Here is a 22,907-nt window from a genome sequence, read left to right on the forward strand (position 1 = left end):
CACGCAATATGGAAAATAACTGATATGAATCCAGATGTAGGCACTCTATATGGAAAATAACTGATATGAATCCAGATGTAGGCACTCAATATGGAAAGTAACTGATATGAATCCAGATGTAGGCACTCTATATGGAAAATAACTGATCTGAATCCAGATGTAGGCACTCTATATGGAAAATAACTGATCTGAATCCAGATGTAGGCACTCTATATGGAAAATAACTGACCTGATCCACATGTAGGCACTCTATATGGAAAATAACTGATCTGAATCCAGATGTAGGCACTGTATATGGAAAACAACTGATCTGAATCCAGATGTAGGCACTCTATATGGAAAATAACTGATCTGAATCCACATGTAGGCCCTCTATATGGAAAACAACTGATCTGAATCCAGATGTAGACACTCTATATGGAAAACAACTGATATGAATCCAGATGTGGGTACTCTATATGGAAAATAAATGAAATGAATCCAGTTGTGTGTCATGTCCATTTTGGATCAACCAAGCATCAAATGGGAGTCTTTTGGTGAAAGCATAACATGGACATAACAAGTCATCTAGGTGAAGTTGCAAAATTAACATTTTCCAGATGACAAGTCTAATGGTCAAATTGGGGGTCAGATCAGCACCATTTTCATGTACAACTAACAAGACATCCGAAGAAAACTTTTAGTGAAAACCCCATTGTGACATCCATTCAGGAGGAGCTGCGATAGCAAAATTCTCAAGCTGACCATATTAGACACCAATCAACACTATTTTCATTTTCAACCATCCAGACCTGATAAGGGGGCGCTCACTAGTTAACATGTGCTTTTGAGACAGTGATGTATGTAAGGTGAAGTTGTTCGCATTTAAAACACGCACAATGGAGAGAATGTCGGCATACCTCTACGCTACATTAATGTAATGTGGATGATATTTCTTTGGATATTGTACTTTTGGAAATTTTACATGATTTAAGCACACTGCTAACTAAAATGACTGCTCCCTTGTGTTAAAAAATCAGCCTGAATTAATCTAAAGTACACTATACATAGCAGCTATTAAAATAGGGAAAATGAATTTTGCCAGACTAGACAATACCAGCTTCTGAAAGTGCAATGAATGAATTACCAAATATATAAAATATTAAAAAAGTTATCGGCTCTTTTTTATACAATTGACCTCTGAAGTTCAGGAAGTGAAAATGACCAAGTAGAGCTAGCACTTTTTTGAAAGGTGCACATTTGAAGTAAGGCCAAGCTGTATACTCTATAACCCATAGTACACCCATCAATCATACACCAAAATAAAGGGAATTAAAGGTTCTTTGAATTATACCTAAGATATACAAGGTCTTTTTTAAATAGCCAGTATAACCAGTGAGGAATGCCAGGGAAATTCTTTTTCTTTAAAATCCTAACCCTATGCAAAATACGAAACTGCAGAGCGCCACCTAAGAAGTTCTCTGGTGAAAACCCCATCTCAATATGACTTTCTGACTTTCTCTGGTGAAAACCCCATGTCAATATGACTTTCTGACTTTCTCTGGTGAAAACCCCATGTCAATATGACTTTCTGACTTTCTTTGGTGAAAACCCCATGTCAATATGACTTTCTGTTCAAAGAGAGTAGTGATAAAAAAATGTTGGTTTATCAGCCATCCTGAATATCTGAACAGCACATGCTCATTGGGAAAAACTGGGATTGATCTTTCTTTGTCTGATATGAACAGCCTACTGGAAAGCTTAACTGAAAGGTTTCACTGTGAGGCAATGACAGCTTTTAGAAAAACTGGCAAGATTAGATTTAAACCCTTGTGCCGTGTCTTACTAGTCACAGTGCTATGTTTGGGCATGCTGGGGGTCTGATAAACAAAATCTGGTTAACAATCTCTCAGAAAGTCAGTAGAAGACAGGCTCAAAGAGATGGATGGTGGTGGTGGTGGGAGAGGCAATAGCTTCCATAATGAAAGGAACTATGCTGTCATCTCTGGAATCAAATTCATCATGTAGAACTCCAGGAATGTATTAAAGAGATGTAGCATGGACTAAGCAGCATCTCCAAGTTGTCCATCCTAAGCTGCCCAGATGAGACAGTAATTGACGGCTCTTTCTGAGAAACCTTTTCAATAAGAAGGTCCCACTGGAGCATCCACCACTATACTTACAACAGAAGATGGTTTTGGATGAAAGCTCATCACGCTGTACTCTGACAATTTCATTTTTTATTAATAGTCCTTAACTTCTCAGCAGGCATTGAAGACTAAGTCCCATAAGACCAAGAACACATTACGTGCAATGAGGTAAGCAATGCAATTGTCCTCACTATTGTTTTTGCATTTTGAGCATTTAAAAATGGGAGATAACCTAAAATTTCAACAAATTAACAGCACCCTTAATATATGATTAAATACGATTCAACATGTTGCTGGTACAAAATATGGCACTGCATGTATGGTACCAATACCTTGTCAGACTTAACAGCTCAGAAAGATCACAAACTCTGAAAAATATGAAAATCTACTGAAATCACACAATCTGGAAAAACACATGACAGATGTTACAGGCATGTTGACCTTTTCTGCCAGGTGCCAGCACAGTACATGCAAAGATGTGGGAGTTGATGCATACACATCAATGTTTGCATGTACATACAGGATGGATGGACAAGCCCAATGATATAAACAAATTTGTCTGCCTCTGTTTACAACCATTTGTATCTTTAAAGGAACAGAACTGTATAATCCTTTGACTGGTATTTAATCAATGAAGTTGTGATTTAAAAATCAGGTGGATGTACCTGTACAGGTGTAAGACAATAAAACAATGAGGCACATAACTGATCAATCAAGTGTCTACTTAGAAGTTTACTCACTACCCCACCAGGGAAGAAAATGGCACTTTGCAACTGTAGTCAAACTACAATTCACAAATTGATCTAGAAAATCTCAATCTCACTTCTGTCTGCATGGGTTTGAGTCTAGGGATCATCAAACATGGGTATGTGAGAAAGCTTGTCAGCAGATTCCTGTGGGTGGATGGTTCATCATAGGGTTTTCCTTGGTTTTTCCTTCACCAAACATACTGGCCAACATATATAGCCTATCATATGCTCAAAAATGGGGTCAAACCAAATACAAAGTCCAAGAATAATTTCTAACACATGCTGCTTTAAGTGTTATTTGCACCCTCTTTCCTAATTACCTATCCTTTTTCTTCTTAATGTTGTATGCATGGTCCTGAGTCATAAACTGACCAAATTATTACTTTAATTTTTATAACTCTGCAAAAATAAATACTCAACAAATCAGGACTTAAATTTGGTTTAGTGTTTTATGGCACAGCAATACAAGTAGGCTACTCAGTGCTGAGATACACCACTGCAGCCAATCTGAGGCAATTGGAGTAAACTGCAATGTCCAAGGACATACCATTGTAGCCAATCTGAGGCAACTGGAGCAAAGTGCCTTGTCCAAGGACACACCACTGTAGCCAATCTGAGGCAATTGGAGTAAACTGCCTTGTCCAAGGACACACCAATGTAGCCAATCTGAGGCAACTGGAGTAAAGTTACTTGTCCAAGGACACACCACTGTAGCTAATCTGAGGCAATTGGAGGAAAGTGCCTTGACCAAGGACACACCACTATAGCCAATCTGAGGCAATTAGAGTAAGGTGCCTTGTCCAAAGACACACCACTGTAGCCAATCTGAGGCAATTGGAGTATGGTGCCTCTTCCAAGGGCACACCAATGTAGCCAATCTGAGGCAATTGGAGTAAAGTGCATTGTCCAAGGACACACCACAGTAGCCAACCCAAGTTTATCAGATGGTATCATTTGAACACGCATCATTCTGTAAAAAGTCATGCATGCTAACCAATGAGTCACGGTGAATTTTGCCTCAATAAGTTGCCTGTGTTGGGCCTGTATTACAGCCACAAGCCCACATATAGTAAAATAGAACAAAAGGTTTTAAAAATATTTAACAAAATGCATCCCATTAAAAAAAATATTTTAGCTTTTAATTTTCAACAGAAGAATAAAACTGTATCTTACCCTTTCATCTGAATCTGTGTTCTTATCTTCTTTCTTCTCTTCTTCTTTGCTTTCTGTGTTCTTATCATTCTCATTCTCATCTGCCATCTTGGAAAGAAAGAATTTATTAAATTAATTAGTTAAGTACAGAGGTGGTTAAATTTTCATACAATATTCAGTGTCATTCAGTCAAACTTGTAGTGAGTAGTATCTTGGTTGGAAGTAACATTTCCACACTAGTTACCATGCTGTTTCCAAGACAATTAATCAACTTGTTCAAATTAACATTTTCTAAATGTGTTTTCTTTATAATTATCTTTTTTATCTGATGCTTATTTCTTGAGACTTGTAAATGCACCGAAACAATTAATTCAAAATGTGCATTTTGCAAACTGTTTTGTCATGAATTGGAGTCCCTATCATCATCAATACTACAATACCTTGAAAATATGTTACACTTTTGTTCATTTGCAATGTTCCATAGCTAACTTTTAAATTATGTTACACTTCTGTTGATTTGTAATGCTCTATAGCTGACAGTGAAAATCATTAAATTGAGTTTTCTAGGCAAGTTGGTTAGGATACACAGAAATACTTGTTTCTACATGATGAATTTCACTGTTCTTCTTCATATTTTTTATTTCTTTTATCAAAACAATAAGGCAAATTGTCTCCCATGCTTAACAAGCTATTCATCGAGGTCCCTTTGTAGTCTCGCAATAAATTTGTGTTTTAACTGATACAAAAAGTAAGATTTCATAGAAAACCTGTAGAAATACTCTTTCATATCATATATAAAATGTTTCAGGCATGAAGTGGTTTTCATATTTAGTCTTAAAACAATTAGTTACCACTCAAGAAATGTTAGCTGGTATAAATGAATGCTTAGTCCTAAAGACAAAACTACATTTATCTTTGCAAAGGTGTATGTCGCATTGCAGTCAAAGAAACTAAAAGTTATTACAGCTAACACCAACGTAGTGGTATGAAAATAAAACTGGGCCATCAACATATGCCAATCAATCTTCATTCATTCTACATATGTGGCTTTAGCGCAATCCTGTTTACAAAGTTTTCACCTAAAACGTTCAAATTTTATTTAATGATTAATGTTTTGTGTTTCTTTGAGAACATTTATCTAATCACATTAACACTGGGGAACAAGTGACAACAATTTGAACCAAGCCCTCATTGTAAGACAAAAATTTTGTCTTTCTTGTCTATGTGCCAGATCTTTACCTATAAATTGCCTATATCACCACTTGGTGGCTACCTGTGAATCATATTTAAGTTGAGCAATACCTCGTCGAGGATACTCAAATTTGCAGGGAAGTGTTGGAGGGTTAAATAATAATAATGTGATTGGGTACATATTCCCAGAGACATAATTTTGTTTTAATCATTCGTGATCACAGTAATCAGGGCTATGAAAATTTGTCTTTGTTTCTATGTACAGCAAGGTTCTGGATAAAGGCCAGAACTTAGATAAGTTGAGCCAAGTCAAAACCCATGAATGATTCTACTAACGAAACAAGGGGCCCCAAGTGGCTGAGTGGTCTAAAGTGCTCTCCGTTACAGATCACTGCCATCTCACCTCTGTCTGTGTGGCGTTAAACCCCACAACAACAACTAAGGAAACAAAGTGAGTGGTCTGGGTCTATTTATATCAAAACTGGGCAGTAAGTCTCCATTGTTGCCCTTGGACCAGTTTCTGAAACACTATTTTATCTCTTTTTTAAAATGGAGTGCCTTCTAACTCATGAGATTCTCTCCTTGATTTACCTTTGAAATTTCTTTGTATGTAAGATTCTCCTGGAAATGAGATTGAGGCTACTGGAGGAGGTTGAATCTCTGCAGGATTTTCATGGGGATGTGTATTGCTAGATCAAGTTAATAATTTACCTTGTCCCACCAGAGAAGACCTATAAGAATCATTTTAAGTTGCAAGCCCTCATTTTCTTGGTCCCGGGGTATGTGGGTGGCTGGGTGGGTATATTCACCAAATATTGTTCCAACTGACTGAGAAAATATCCAAAGTGCAGGTTTCTGGATCCAGGATTTGAGAGATGAAGCTGGGCAGTTTGTGGTTCCACTTCATCACAGAAAGGTTTATCATTCGAGGCCCAACAAGTACAAATCTGCCATAAGACAGATGGATGAACAGACCACGTAGCATGTATAGTCTGGCCCTTCTTGACAATGAATTATCGGACATTCAGACACTGATCTAGATGGCTTGAAAAAGAGCCCAAAAAGGCCAGGAGAGCCATCTGCAGCCAAGAAAAAGCAAATCAGCTAGTTCACTAAGCAAGCTAAAGAGCTGCAACAACTCTTCCATTTAAAGAGATAAAAATCAACGCTGCAAATTCAATAATCCATGACACATGCACAGACCAGAGACAAACATGGTTGAGATTGATCAAAAGTTCCATTTCGAGATGGACAAAATGCTGGATCAGGTTACAGCTGACATCCTCCAATTTACTAGAAAACTCATCTGAGACTAAATTAAAGAAGGATGTTCTTGCCCTTCACCAAAGATGAACTTACCATGCAATTTTGAAGGATTCTATCCAAATACACCTCTCCCACAATAATCTGCACACAATGGAGCAAAAAATATATGACTATAAGTGAGGCTGATGAGTTTTTGAGGGACCTCAACACAATGAAGGGGGAACCATTCCTGCTGGACATTGAGAACACTGGACAAGTTGGGGCTCAGTAACAAGGTTGTTTAATGGCTGAATACTCATTTTAAAATTGTCTTGGGAATAATTGTCAAAATGAAGTGGATTGCTTTGTTCTATAAATTATCTTTAGTATGAAGATACCCAACCTCTGAAAGATCATTAATAACATTACAACATTGGTTTCAATAACCATCATGTGTACACAGACACATTGCATATTATGTTAACTGCTTTTTTTGCTGTTGTTGATTCACAGCAAAACAAGAATATTTTTTAAATTAAAAACCATGGGACTGTTATTTTGCGAGATAACTGTCAACGTCAAAACTCAAGTTTATTAACACAATATTTATGCTGTGATTTCATTGCAAACTTCGTCTCATCACTGACATAATCTCTGACTGCCAATTCGGGAATTTTACAAATTCTGGAATTCTCATTTCCATGATGAACCATTTCTGTGAAACAAAGCTTTGTATTCACCAAGTACTCATTTCACTTAGTGGACTTGCTCTTTTTGATCACATTTGTGAATGAGTAGGCTAATTTAAGGTAGTTTTATTATTTTACTCACATAATAACATTTTTAACAGTGGTCAGTCAATAGAGTAATTGAAATGAGTTACCTCACACCAGACTGACTGTTCACTCTTACACAGATAGGATTTGCATGCCATTTAATTTTTCTTTTACTCCACCCACTTTATCTGATCTGATACCAAAGACATAAATAATGGGATGTTACAAAACAAACTGAGTGTAACAATACAATAAATTCTTCTAAAAGTCAAAGATCAAAACATGGTGGGAACTCACAGAAATGCACAAGCGCATAAGTTGTGATGGTAGATTTTCATTTTTCTTATTTGAATACAAGAAGACATATCATCATTACACTTAACTGAATTAAAGGACAGGACTAAAACACAAATTTCACTTGACAAACTTTTTTAATTAGCATTTATTTACTGAGAATCTTATATGGAAATAAAAATTAAAATTGTAAATTTCCTTTATGGTTGTTCAACTTTCCAGGTACCAAACACTCCATTCAATGATAAAACAAGAAATACATTTAAGTTTCATCTACCAATTTGGATTGTGATTTTCTTCACACAAAATAGGGCCAATTTTAAGGGTACTTTTAAGAAATGGAATCCATGCCTGCTCCCATAATATAAGCGGGTTCGTGAGTTATCTTGGCGGGTTCGTGAGTTATCTTGGCTCAAGTTATCAAGGGAGTGATGTATGCTGCAATCACTGTTGCCAGAACAAAACTTGGTACCAACTTAGTTGCTGTTGTATTGGTTGCCCATGGGTTAATGTTAAGACTGAATGTGAGAGCATGGAATTGGTAAATAATTCCTCGGAATCTGATCCAAAGGAACTTGCATGAAGCTGGGAGAAAAGGGATATGAAGGATTGCAAATTCACCCTGTTTGCCAGAAAACCTGACTGACTTTGCCAATTCCATTTCGATTCATGGCATGGCTATGTTCTGATTGAACCTGTTGAGACCTATGACTGGCCTTAGTGTCCTGCTGGTGCTGGACTCTAGAAAAGAATGACAAAATCCCCAGTTATTTTGACTTTCAAACTCTCTCCACTGCCTTCTTGTCATTCACAAGTATATCTCTCCTGCAAAACTCCTACCATTTTTGGATCATGTGGAATGTCCATTATGGAAGGGAAAGATGCAAAAAGGAAGGTGCTAAATAATAAAATCTGATGCCATTTCAAAACAACTTGGACTGCCATTTGGTTTGTGGGAAATGGTCAATCCAATAATGCCAAAATAAAGGGGGCTGGCGACGACAGGCAGGATGTCTTGTTTCCTTCCCTCTTTTCCAAACTGCCTCTGGAACTGCAGGGCATGCTGTAACTTGAAATTAGACTAAGGTCAACTCTGTTGCTGCCAAGATGTGTTCAGCTACTCTCCTTTTGCCATGAATCCTCTCTCTGTTGAAGATGAGACTGATGTGGCCTAAATGTTGGCAGAGATTTAAGAAAAGCTCAGAAGACAGTACAGCAAATGTACACCAAAGGGCAGTGAGTGAGGGGCCAAGAATCATGTGACTTCAACAACAACCCTTTGACCTTGTATTATTAAGTATATAGTGTGTAAAATGCACACAATTAAGTGATTCTTGTTACATTCTGTCTACAGGTTTACTGAAACTTTCTTCAGAACTATTTGCAAGGTATGGTCTTTAGTTCCAAATCCCACCAGAAAATCTTAGAATAAGAATGTTAACATTTTGTGACAAATGGGTCTTGGGGAGTGAGGCTGCTAGATTGTCCTTAATTTGATTTTCCTAACTCTGAGAGATATCACAGGCATATTTTAGGTAATTAAGAATATCAGACATGAGAAGCTGGGAATGTTTAAATTAGTATGCACCGCTTCGTTATTTATGGATTATGTATAGTTATTATCCTCCAGCCAATCCATCAGTTCTTTGATTTATAAATAACTTAACAGAAAAGAGAACCACAGTAATGTGGTTTATTGCCATTGTAATTAGCATTCATGATCTCCAACCACAGCTACAAGTAGTGTGGTTTATTGCATTGTAATTAGCATTCATGATCTCCAACCACAGCTACCAGTAGTGTGGTTTATTGCCATTGTAATTAGCATTCATGATCTCCAACCACAGCTACCAGAAGTGTGGTTTATTGCCATTGTACTTAGCATTCATGATCTCCAACCACAGCTGCCAGTAGTGTGGTTTATTGCCATTGTAATTAGCATTCATGATCTCCAACCAAAGTTGCCAGTAGTGTGGTTTATTGCCATTGTAATTAGCATTCATGACCTCCAACTACAGTTGCCAGTAGTGTGGTTTATTGCCATTGTAATTAGCATTCATGATCTCCAACCACAGTTGCCAGTAGTGTGGTTTATTGCTTTTGTAATTAGCATTCATGATCTCCAACCAAAGTTGCCAGTAGTGTGGTTTATTGCCATTGTAATTAGCATTCATGACCTCCAACCTCAGCTGCCAGTAGTGTGGTTTATTGCCATTGTAATTAGCATTCATGATCTCCAACCACAGCTGCCAGTAGTGTGGTTTATTGCCATTGTAATTAGCATTCATGATCTCCAACCAAAGTTGCCAGTAGTGTGGTTTATTGCCATTGTAATTAGCATTCATGATCTCCAACCAAAGTTGCCAGTAGTGTGGTTTATTGCCATTGTAATTAGCATTCATGACCTCCAACCACAGCTGCCAGTAGTGTGGTTTATTGCCATTGTAATTAGCATTCATGATCTCCAATCACAGTTACCACCAACCACAGTTACCAGTACTGTGGTTTATTGCCATTGTAATTAGCTTTCATGATCTCCAACCACAGCAGTAAATATGCCATGTATTATAAGTCTGTGATTTCTGGCTGATGCATCTGTATAAATGTATATCCACATGTCTGTGTCCCTGCATATGTCCCAGGAAGCTTATTTGCAGAATTACTATTTTAAAAAACTACTGATGCAGACAAATGAAATTTTGTAGGCACACTTTTAAGCATTTTTAAAAATAAGTAGATGACCTTATAATGTTTTAATGTAACTAATGCAGTTTTGTCTTTTTTGGTTTCTTTTGTTGTTTTTTTGCAAGATTTCAGAATGTTTTGCACTATTTCATGGGTGAAAATCTTGTTCACTCATTTGTACAGACAACATATGGTAGACATGTTTCACTCATTTGCACTGACAACATATGGTAGACATGTTTCACTCATTTGCACAGACAACATATGGTAGACATGTTTCACTCATTTGCACAGACAACATATGGTAGACATGTTTCACTCATTTGCACAGACAACATATGGTAGACATGTTTCACTCATTTGCACAGACAACATATGGTAGACATGTTTCACTCATTTGCACAGACAACATATCGTAGACATGTTTCACTCATTTGCACAGACAACATATCGTAGACATGTTTCACTCATTTGCACAGACAACATATGGTAGACATGTTTCACTCATTTGCACATACAACATACGGTAGACATGTTTTGCATGCATACTGAAATAGGTGGTTAGGTCTTTGGAGCATTAAAGCAATTTTCATATTTTTAGTTTTAAAAAATTGACATTTTGGGGCCTGAGACTCTTATAATGAAAATTAAATACCATAATTGCACAAAACCACTTTGCAGAGAGAAATTGAAACTATGCTGGCATATTGGTAAGTGTATATATTTAGATTTTGAAGGTGCTAAAGCATTTCTTCATTGATCACATTAACATCAGTAAATAAGCTCTGCTACCACTCAAAGCCAGCTGTCCAGAAAAGTAAGCTTTTGTACAAATACAATGTTGACAAGGGAAGTAATTCTTGCATCCTATCTCCCTTACTACTGCTAGGTGGCTAACCCATCAGTTGAATTTTTGATAGTGTAAGCTTTCCATTGCAGTACAACCCACATTGCTATCAATATCTAAGAAAATTAATATCCAAGAAAATCAGCTTGATTTCAACCTATCTGTCTAGAAGTCTATATAGTATTAAGGATTGATATATTTGCTACATGTTTGCAACATTAGTTTTGTATTTTGATCAATGTCTGATTTTTTATGGCCATCAGTTTTGGCCTTGTACTCAGCACTGTATAATCTGTATCATTGGTACTTGTTGGTTTTCTTGCATACAGTGCTTGTATTGTTTTCTTGCATTATTTTTATAAATGAACATTTATGGTTTACTTATTTTGCTATTTTGTGGTTCTTGTCATTGGACAAGCACTGTCAATTGACCAACCACTGGTTGGACCATGGGGCCCAGTTGCTGATATCCTATGGATAAATACCATACTGCATATAGGAATGATGTTGTGGTCTTGTCCATGCTGTTGAGAATAATTTATTTGGGCATGGAAGGTGTGTCTGGAAAGGACAATCCACACAGTGATGGTGGTGACAACTTCACTTGGGTTACTCCAGTCCTACCATGGAATGTGCAGATTCCAGCCTCAGAGCTGTACCAGTCTTGAGTTCACACTGCAACCATCTATAAGGCTTATGTGGTTACGGCTGTAATAGATTTTAAGGATGATGATGAACACTTCTCCTTCTCTTTATTGTCACAACTGGTAAAGATTTAAAAACCTCTAATGGGCTTTCTGATAAGAGCTCAGACCCTTGGAATTCTTAAGTTGTTTTTTTAGAGAGCCAGTTATCAGAATTGTTCTTGTCCTGCTAATGCCACAAGTACTTGAATGCATAGGATACCAGCTTGCTGAGGGCATCTTCGCTAGCCAAGGTTCTGATAACCCTATCTAAACCTTGGCAGACTGAACAGCTATCTTGGTGCTTTGTCCTAGCAACATCTATTGGATTTTATGTGTTGCCTCCCTTTGTATGTTATGCCAACCAACCAGTAGCTTTATACATTGTGCACTGGCTGAAAATAGTGCAGGTAATTGACCTAAAAAGGATACTTTGTAAGTTTAACATCGAAAGTATGACTATGTACCAGATGGAAGCCATTACAGGTGTATTTGATTGAAAGGTATTTATGCAAACATGGACCAGCAGTGGAAAATTGTTTATTTATCAGTGCATTCAAGTTTTGTGCTCTCCTTGACTTAATCACATAAGAAACAGTGTTCAGATATGAACAACTTAATTTTGATTGCACGCTGTGGCTTGAAGCACAGAAATTTCTCTTTGATATGCCAAGGTGTAGATAGGGTTTTTGGAACCTTGGCTAGCGAAGATGACATACATGGTACCCAGTGAAGGCAGTTTAAAAAAAAAATGCCAGCGTACTTTGATTTCAGAGCATGCTATTCATGGTGGCCAGTATAACTGGTGGAGGAAGAACCCGGGAAAACCCCAGTAAGAACCCTCGACCCTTGCTGAGGTGAGATGGCAGTGATTAGTAATGGTGAACACTTTAGACCTATGGAGCCAATGGCAGAAGTGAACCCAGAGGACAGCAAAATGTCAAATACATAACCATTAAAAAAAATTATTTTTATATATTTTTTTTAGTAATACTTAATAATTTTATAATTAGCAAATTCCATAATGCTTCAAAGTTAACTGAATGGGCTCAGAAACTAAAGGTGGACATGACAGAAAATCACTGTGGGTCCAGTCCAGCTTGAAACAAACAAAACACGGCATTTGGAGTTGACAGAAAGAACGAGATTATATGGCATAGGGATAAGTCCAGGTCTTCAAGAATGTCAAGTTCTTTTCTCCAACTCTGTACAAAATACAAAGGCAGTTTTGTATTTATTACATACCCCTTTTCACGCTTTGAAAATATTTTTACTTCATGAATAAAATCAAAAACAAACTGGGATTAATGAAAGTTTGAGTTGTTTAAAAATATCTATGCATGGACATCAAAGAAGTAGTTCTAATCTGGATGTGTGATATGGAAATACAGACAGAACAGCTGTCAAATCAAAAATACCATATCAAGGATACAAGATTACATGGATATGTAATAAAATAAACATATGAAGTCCTTTGTAATCTTACTGTGCCAGTTAGTGAGTTGATGCCTGTTGATCGCCGCTCTTTTCGTGCCCGTCTTGCCCTTAAGGCAGTGGATTCCCTCCTCTCTTCTTTCTCCGATTTTTCTTGAAGAGAAATTAGAAAAGTTCTGATCATATAATACGTTTACAAATAAGTACTGTTCCATAAAAACATACATGGAACCAGAGGATGGTAGTTTTAAAAACATAGATGCTAGAGTAGTTCATCTTCAAAAATACTTCTCTTCCTGGTAGTCTATCATATAAAACCACCTTGGTTGAAATTAATGGTTGTTGAATTTTACCTAAACGTGTAAGCCAAATTTGTTAAGAAAAATTTCCACTCTGAAATCATGTCATCAAGCTAAAACATTTAGTGCTGCTTTGCAGTGAAGGAATGAACTTATATGAATGGACAAGGTTACCTCCATCTCTATCACTCTGATTGAAAGTATACAAAATGCTTTCAATGCGGTCAAAAGTTATAATGTTCAAAACAGTTGCATAAAACAGACCTTTTTACTAATCCCTGATCATACGATATAAAAGAAATATTAAACAAAGCTGATGCAAAATTTAAGTTGTTTTTAGTTTACTTCTGTGAAATTGTTTGTATGACTGTTTTTGCCAAAGAGTGTAACCGAAGAACTAGGTTATTATGAAAAACAGGTGACAAATATCAATGTCCAAATCCACCCTTCCTGCTCTTCCTGCTCTTTACTAGCAATCAGCCAATAAATCAACAGAATAATGGCTTATTTGTTAAGAGTAATGGTTTATTTGTAAAGAGTAATGGTTTATTTGTTAAGAGTAATGGTTTATTTGTAAAGAGTAATGGTTTATTTGTTAAGAGTAATGGTTTATTTGTAAAGAGTAATGGTTTATTTGTAAAGAGTAATGGTTTATTTGTAAAGAGTAATGGTTTATTTGTTAAGAGTAATGGTTTATTTGTAAAGAGTAATGGTTTATTTGTAAAGAGTAATGGTTAATTTGTAAAGAGTAATGGTTAATTTGTAAAGAGTAATGGTTTATTTGTAAAGAGTAATGGTTTATTTGTAAAGAGTAATGGTTTATTTGTAAAGAGTAATGGTTAATTTGTAAAGAGTAATGGTTAATTTGTAAAGAGTAATGGTTTATTTGTAAAAAGTGTCAATACTCAACCTGTACTGCTGATTCATTTTGATAAATTCTTGTGGAAAAATCTGTATTCTCACTTTAGGCTTGACATGTAAAGAACATGTGAAATCTCTCACAAACAAATCATATTAGGGTACTGTCCAGTCATTGAAACTAGTTTTGTCATTAATTAGGCTCCTGACAAGTTGTATACAATTTACTTTGGAATTCCCACTCATGGCTTCATTAATGAATGCGTTAATGTGCTCTCTTGGTTGACCATAATGAGCTAACACAGTGTGATTATTACCAAACACTGCCATGTCACTAACATTTGCAGGAAGAGTGTATGGGGTGGGGGTGGGGGCAGCAAGACAAGGCAAAAGTCTACTTCACTTTCTTTCCACATTTTGGCAAAATGAGTAACTATTTTGCTTGAATCGCCCAAAGGTATGAATCCTATATATAACTGTATTTCTGTGACTCTTACAAACAGCATTAACATCAGGAATTAGTGCAGTATTTAGGACAAAAGAATGGCTGTAAATGACCTTTCATGTTCTCTGAATAAACCAAGCAAAGTTTCTCTTCTGAACAGTCACTTATCAGTCAATAAAACATGAACTTTCATTGATCTGCACAAGATTGTTACATTACATTGTTGATGTATTTTTTGTTTATATATACACAGAAACAAAATGAGGAAACATCTGCAAAAACAGTCATGGGTCATTAAAGTGTGCAGTGGTTTGTCATCCATGGTTTTTGACAATGACACTGGGGCAATCATTGGATAATAAGATTTTGGTAAATCCTGGAGATTAGCTTCCACGCCGCTGTTGTCTTATGTTTTATGTCTATAAAGTGTTAAAATAATTTTGGAAAATGTAATGACCAAGCAAGATGCATTTAATAATTTTGGACCCTTGTGTCCAAAGTCTGAAATGCTCATTTAAACTTGGTTTCGGTCATACAACAAAAACACTACATGTGCATGTCATAATGATCATCCATTCAGGGAGTGGAATGCTGGATGTACAATTGGTACCATTTTCATTTAGGACCAACAAAGTATCACTGTTAAGGAGGAATTAGACATGATAAGGAGTCCCAAGATGGCCACTGTGACAGCCATATTAGATTTCAGAACAGCACCAGTTTCATTTATATACAACTAGACAACTTAAAAAATGTATTTTAGTGAGAACCCTATCCTGATATGCCATCCATTCAGAAGTAGTAGCAATAACAAGATTTTCAAGATAGCTGCCATGGTGGCCATATTGGATGTCAAATCGGCATCATCTTAATTTAGGACCAAGCTGACATCATAGGAAATCTTTCAGTGAAAACCCCATGTTAATATGACCATCCACTCTGGTGGCAGGGGATAGTTTTGTAAACTGGCCTCTATCAAATTTCTCAACTCCAGGCCATGGTGTGACTTTTTCCGCAATTACTGTCTACTAATTAAATATTTGCAAACTAGGTAATTCAGGCTTGTGTTGTTCTTGAAAATGATGTCAGGCATGTACACCTCTCAGTTACTATGCAGTATGTAGATAGTGAAATACCAATAGTTGGCTAGGAATAAGAGCTAGCCACCCATAGCAGTAGACATGTGGGTTCAATACATGTATTGTATCTCAAAAACAGTTTGGATGGCAATGATTTTGAATTGATTCAAGCTGTTTAGTACACAACGTTTTGCAAAATTATTGCCTTGGAAAAGGTTTGTGTTTGCACTTGTAGCATCAAAAGGTGTCAAAAATAACCTTTGAACTTGAAAAAAGCAGTTTTAAATTTGGGGTTGGGGGCACATAAACTTCTTTTGCTATGAACTGCCACAGACTTCTTTGGTTAAGTGAATAATATTCTTATGCTATTTTTAAAAATGTTTATTCCCCAAAAATGGCTCTGCTAGTATTTTTTGTGGCCAATGAGTCCTGCTTTAAATTTCTGCATAAAAAACTGTCCCTTGCAGGAGGATTAGCAATAACAAGATTTTCAAGTTGGCCACCATGGCAGCCATATTGGAGGAGTGATCACCGCCATTTTATCTACAACCAACTAGACAATGGGATGGATGTGTGTATAAAGTTTTATGGCAATCCTCCAAATACTTGATCCAGAGCAGTAGTAACAAACTTGTGCTTATGGGCAGACAGAGAGACAACGAAGGGACAATGGACATCAGACTAGCCCATAAGCTCTTTTGGTCTATAACCAGTAGCGCTAATAAAACTAGGCTAAACTCTTAATATGTTGATCAGACTCCATTTTAATCAAGACGTAAATGTCTAATTGTGATTAAAAAAACCCACCAAGTTTCATGAGGATATCTCAAAGGGTGCAGGAGATACTAAGTAGACACAAAAACAATCATTGTACCTCCCTCAATCAAAAGGGGTGGGGGTAATGGCAACAGATAAAACAATCCTATTATTGGTAGCTATGGTGAAAATTACATCTGAAATTATTTTTTTTCAATCTTCTGAAATCACGAATCTAGACTTACCTTTCCTAGAGTCATCTTTTGATTCCTCTGGTTCTTCAGGCCGCCGTGGTGTTCGTAAAGAGGTGGAGCGGATGAGATTGACAGTGGGGCCAAGACTAGGGCTAATATCTGATAATGTATTCCTCTGACTGCGATGTAAATAGGCTGTAAAGAAATTAAGAACCTTTATTCAAAAGTCCTGACAAACACATTCACAAACAACAATACAAAATACATGATCCTGCAAATTCATTATTCAAAAGTCCTGACAAACACATTCACAAACAACAATACAAAATACATGATGCTTCAAATTCATTATCAATTTTTGTTGGGGGGGGGAGGAATGTAAAAAAACAAAACAAAACCCAATTATAAACATTTAAAGCCAAATTCAAACCAAGAAATTAAAGACCAGACAAACTATTATATTTTACTGTAAATAACAGGATGCCCTTTCCAATCAATGAATTTACCTTAGAAAATGCAATTTCTTGCAAAAACCAAAATAGTTGATACCCCAACCATGGTGGCTCAGTGGTTAGTGTGCTGGATTCATGTCTGAAAGGATGTAGGTTCAAATCCTACCACCAGACCAGTCTGAGTCAGCTACAATGGTGTGTCCTTGGGCAAGGCACTTGACTCCAACTGCCTCAGCACTAAATAACCTACCTGTGTTGCTGTGCCTCAATCAAATTCATAGTATTATATTTGCTTGTGTGCAATGTGTATCCATCTTCAAAAGGAAGAAAACAAACTTGCTTTCAGTGTCAACATGGTGTCAGATATATCTAATATGTTTGTTTTATCTATGATATGAGAAAGTAGCACTGACCCTTATCGATGATACCTGATGTCATTGCAGGATGTGGATGTATACTGTTTACTGGTGGATACACTTTATATACAAGTAAACACAATAGATTTGCCTTATAAACCAGTGTACTGGAAATAAAGAATATGCTGCAAGATCAAAATTTAAAAATAATTGTACATCAATTGCTACACATTGTTTATCCTTAACATTATATTTTACGACAAGAAACCCAAGTGGGTCTTAGATCAAGGCCCAAGTGGGTCTTAGATCAAGGCCAAAGTGGGTCTTAGATCAAGGCCCAAGTGTGCCTGTTGTTGCTCACCTCATAACATTAGACTAAGAGCCAAAAGCAAGGGCAGTTGGCAACAACAAAAAATCAGTCAGTAAAATGATTTCTGAAGGAATTAATTCCAATTCTGCTGACGTGTCATTAAAAGAATTGTTCCAACTTTCAGGGTTTCTCTATCTACTTTTTTAAAACTAGCTTTATCAAATTTTAATGACACATCAACATCATGTCTGGAAAGCCTCCAAGCCAGGATGCTTCTATCAAAATCGGTCATATTGTGTTAAAGTCCGTCTGAGGTAATACTGTATAAATGTTTTTCTACTTGAGTAATGACAGCCATATCTAGTGGTGGATCAGTACCATTTTGATAAATGTTTTTCTACTTGAGTAATGGCAACCATATCTAGTGGTGGATCAGTACTATTTTGATAAATGTTTTTCTACTTGAGTAATGACAACCATATCTAGTGGTGGATCAGTACTATTTTGATAAATGTTTTTCTACTTGAGTAATGGCAACCATATCTAGTGGTGGATCAGTACTATTTTGATAAATGTTTTTCTACCTGAGTAATGACAACCATATCTAGTGGTGGATCTGTACTATTTTGATAAATGTTTTTCTACTTGAGTAGTGACAACCATATCTAGTGGTGGATCAGTACTATTTTTATAAATGTTTTTCTACTTGAGTAATGACAACCATATCTAGTGGTGGATCAGTACTATTTTTATAAATGTGAAAGACCTTCAATGCCATAAATCTAAGATGCTTCCTATCAAATTTGGTCAAATTCTTTAATACAGCTATTAGAATAGGTTTTCACAGTATTTTTATTGTAGTACCAACAGTCACATTTGATGACAAATGGCATCATTTGTACAAAATTAAAAGTCATCTATGCCAGGATGCTTTCTGTGAAATATTTTCAAATTCTCTTGAAGTTTTTTTTTCCTTGAGAAGTCATTTAAAGAACTGTCTATATTTGTTAAAATGGTGGCTGTATTTATTCTTAAATTGTCTTCATTTGTATCAAATTGAAACCCCTTAATGCACAAATGTTTTCTGTAAAGTTTAGTTAAATTCTGCTGAGAATTTTCTGAGAAAAAGTCACTGATTTTTTATTTTTAGTAACAGTGGCCATATTTGATGGCATACTGGCATAAATGTTACACATTTACAAGGCCTTTATGCCAGGACAGGGTTCATGGAGTCCAAGAGTTTATCATGGACTTTCAAACATTTTTCAAGGATTAACAAAAGTTTTCAAGTAGTTTTTTTGTATGGAAACTGAGTTTTTCTGTATGTTACTTTGTTTATTACTGCAAAAATCAGAATATAAGAAAAGGAAAATGATTAGCACGAAATAGATACTACTCCATCTGGTGATTACCCTTTTCATGTGATATTTGATCCCCCCAATTCTGGTGATTACCCATTTCATGTGTTATTTGATCCACCCAATTCTGGTGATTACCCATTTCATGTGTTTTTTGATCCCCCAATTCTGGTGATTACCCATTTCATGTGTTTTTTGATCCACCCAGTTCTGGTGATTACCAATTTCATGTGATATTTGATCCCCCCAATTCTGGTGATTACCCATTTCATGTGATATTTGATCCCCCCAATTCTGGTGATTACCCATTTCATGTGTTATTTGATCCCCTCAATTCTGGTGATTACCCATTTCATGTGATAACTGATCCACCAAATTCTGGTGATTACCAATTTCATGTGTTATTTGATCCACCCAATCTGGTGATTACCCATTTCATGTGATATTTGATCCACCCAATTCTAGTGATTACCCGTTTATGTGTTATTTGATCTCCCAATTCTGGTGATTACCCATTTCATGTGATATTTGATCCCACCAATTCTGGTGATTACCCATTTCATGTGTTTTTTGATCCCCCCAATCCTGGTGATTACCCATTTCCTGTGTTATTTGATCCACCAAATTCTGGTGATAACCAATTTCATGTGTTATTTGATCCACCCAATTCTGGTGACTACCCATTTTATGTGATAATTGATCCACCAAATTCTGGTGATTACCAATCTCATGTGTTATCTGATCCACCCAATCTGGTGATTACCCATTTCATATGATATTTGATCCACCCAATTCTGGTGATTACCCATTTCATGTGTTATTCAATCCACCCAATCCTGGTGATTACCCATTTCATGTGATATTTGATCCACCCAATTCTGGTGATTACCCATTTCATGTGATAATTGATCCACCAAATTCTGGTGATTACCAATTTCACGTGTTATTTGATCCACCCAATCTGGTGATTACCCATTTCATGTGATATTTGATCCACCCAATTCTGGTGATTACCCATTTCATGTGTTATTTGATCCACCCAATTCTGGTGATTACCCATTTCATGTGTTATTTGATTCACTCAATTCTGGTGATTACCCATTTCATGTGTTATTTTACCCACCCAATTCTGGTGATTACCCATTTCATGTGTTATTTGATCCCCTCAATTCTGGTGATTACCCATTTCATGTGATAACTGATCCACCAAATTCTGGTGATTACCAATTTCATGTGTTATTTGATCCACCCAATCTGGTGATTACCCATTTCATGTGCTATCTGATCCACCCAATTCTGGTGATTACCCATTTCATGTGTTATTTGATCCCCCAATTCAGGTGATTACCCATTTCCTGTGTTATTTGATCCACCCAATTTTGGTGATTACCCATTTCATGTGTTATTTGATTCACCCAATTCTGGTGATTACCCATTTCATGTGTTATTTGATCCCCTCAATTCTGGTGATTACACATTTCATGTGTTATTTGATCCGCCCAATTCTGGTCATTACCCATCTCATATGTTATTTGATCCACCTAATTATGAAAAATTGTTACAGGTTTTTACATTTTTAGTAATGGCAGCCATATCTGAATGCCAATCAGCATTTGTACCAATTAAAAGCACTCTATTCCAGGATGCTGACAAATTTGGTCAAGTTTTTGAAAAGACATTTAAAGGTTTTACTATTTTTAATATTGGTGGACATATTAGACAATGGATCAGCATCCAGTGATAAAATTTGAAAGGCCTTGATGCTAAAGTGCTCCCATAAAATCATGTGCAAATTGGTCAAGTGGTCTGTGAGAAACTGCAAATGACAATTGTGAACAAACCACAGATGAATGATCAGGGTCTATGTTGTTTGTTCTACTGATTATTCCTAACAAACTGCATGGACTCTGATCTGCCATCACATTATTCTGGTCTACATGGTTTTCAGCTAGACATGAGTCACTGCCATCACATTATTCTGGTCTACAGAGTTTTCAGTTAGACATGACTTACTGCCATCACATTATTCTGGTCTATATAGTTTTCAGCTAGACATGAGTTACTGCCATCACATTATTCTGGTCTATATAGTTTTCAGCTAGACATGAGTTACTGCCATCACATTATTCTGGTCTACATAGTTTTCAGCTAGACATGAGTTACTGCCATCACATTATTCTGGTCTATATAGATTTCAGCTAGACATGAGTTACTGCCATCACATTATTCTGGTCTATATAGCTTTCAGCTAGACATGACTTACTGCCATCACATTATTCTGGTCTACATGGTTTTCAGCTAGACATGAGCTACTGCCATCACATTATTCTGGTCTACATGGTTTTCAGCTAGACATGAGTTACTGCCATCACATTATTCTGGTCTACATGGTTTTCAGCTAGACATGAGCTACTGCCATCACATTATTCTGGTTTACATGGTTTTCAGCTAGACATGAGTTACTGCCATCACATTATTCTGGTCTACATGGTTTTCAGCTAGACATGAGCTACTGCCATCACATTATTCTGGTCTACATGGTTTTCAGCTAGACATGAGTTACTGCCATCACATTATTCTGGTCTACATGGTTTTCAGCTAGACATGAGTTAGGAGAATATATAGCAAAGTATCTGCATAACTAGGCTATAATTTGATTGTGTTTGAAGTTATATCAGACATTTCAATGTGAGGTATGCAGATTAAAAATTTGTAGTAAGATAATTTATTTATTCATGAAATACATAATAAAATGAACATAGTGTATGTTCATATATTTGTAACATGATTTCTGAAGGCACAAGAGGTGACAAAAAACAGTCTCATTGGTGCAGAACCTGGTGAAATGTAATGAGTAAAGAAGACTTGCCAACCTTAGCAAGACCTTCTCAGCAAGGCAGTCTAAAAGTTTACTAAAGGTGTAACGAAATTTCATGTACTGCTGTTGTCTATGCAGAAATGTGATTCAAAGTGATCTGATACAGCAAAAGCAAGCATTATGACCAGCTTGTGAAAACCTTAATTACCTCCAGTACATTTTCAGAAACTGCAGTTCCACACTCCTTGGGGCTCACAGACTTTTTGCAAGATCTCTCAATTTGACATGATCTTTTGTTTAGTTTTTTTGTTTTGTTCTTGTTTCATTTCTTCAACACAATAATTTCTGCTCCTATGAGACATACCCAAATCAACATGACATGATGTCAAATAAATTTAATTGTTGCCTTTTCTGTCCCCACCATCCCAATTATTCTTTTCATACGTCTATTTTCACTGTTTAAATGTTTTACGAAGCTTAGTGTCTCTTTCATTTTCAATGTGTTTTTGTTCACTGGATGCCACTTGTAGAAAATGCTATAAGCACCAGCTTGGTCATGCAGGCACTTTGTATGAAAAATATGGGCTGTTTAAATCATCTGACTCAGAGTAATACTGTAAAAGTCATACTGGTTCCCTAACCAAGTCCACTGAAACCAGAATCAAGATCAAACATGGACAAGATAGTTTCCAGACTTGATGATCATATTTTCGAAACTGGCTCTGCTATTTAAGGGTCATTTCAGTTGAAGTTAAAATTTTAAGGGTTGGTAGGCACAGACTCATCAGTCTGTTAAC

At 36.4% G+C, this 22,907-nt stretch overlaps 1 protein-coding gene across 12 annotated transcripts in view; it reads right to left on the bottom strand.

Annotated features, from left to right (window-relative positions):
• Positions 1-22,907, bottom strand: part of LOC149801204 (protein phosphatase 1 regulatory subunit 12A-like) — a 264,345-nt gene that overhangs the window by 84,050 nt on the left and 157,388 nt on the right. For all 12 annotated transcript variants that reach the window (XM_089955260.1, XM_089955259.1, XM_089955257.1 and 9 more), the window contains 3 exons: positions 16,868-17,011; positions 13,238-13,338; positions 4,052-4,138 (listed from right to left, as the gene is read on the bottom strand). In XM_089955260.1, coding sequence (XP_089811386.1) covers positions 4,052-4,138; positions 13,238-13,338; positions 16,868-17,011 — 332 coding nt within the window. The remainder of the gene's footprint in view (positions 1-4,051; positions 4,139-13,237; positions 13,339-16,867; positions 17,012-22,907) is intronic.

This window comes from Sinohyriopsis cumingii, chromosome 4, assembly GCF_028554795.1.
Source record: "Sinohyriopsis cumingii isolate HCF-2022 chromosome 4, ASM2855479v2, whole genome shotgun sequence".
Classification (NCBI taxonomy): Eukaryota; Metazoa; Mollusca; class Bivalvia; order Unionida; family Unionidae; genus Sinohyriopsis; species Sinohyriopsis cumingii.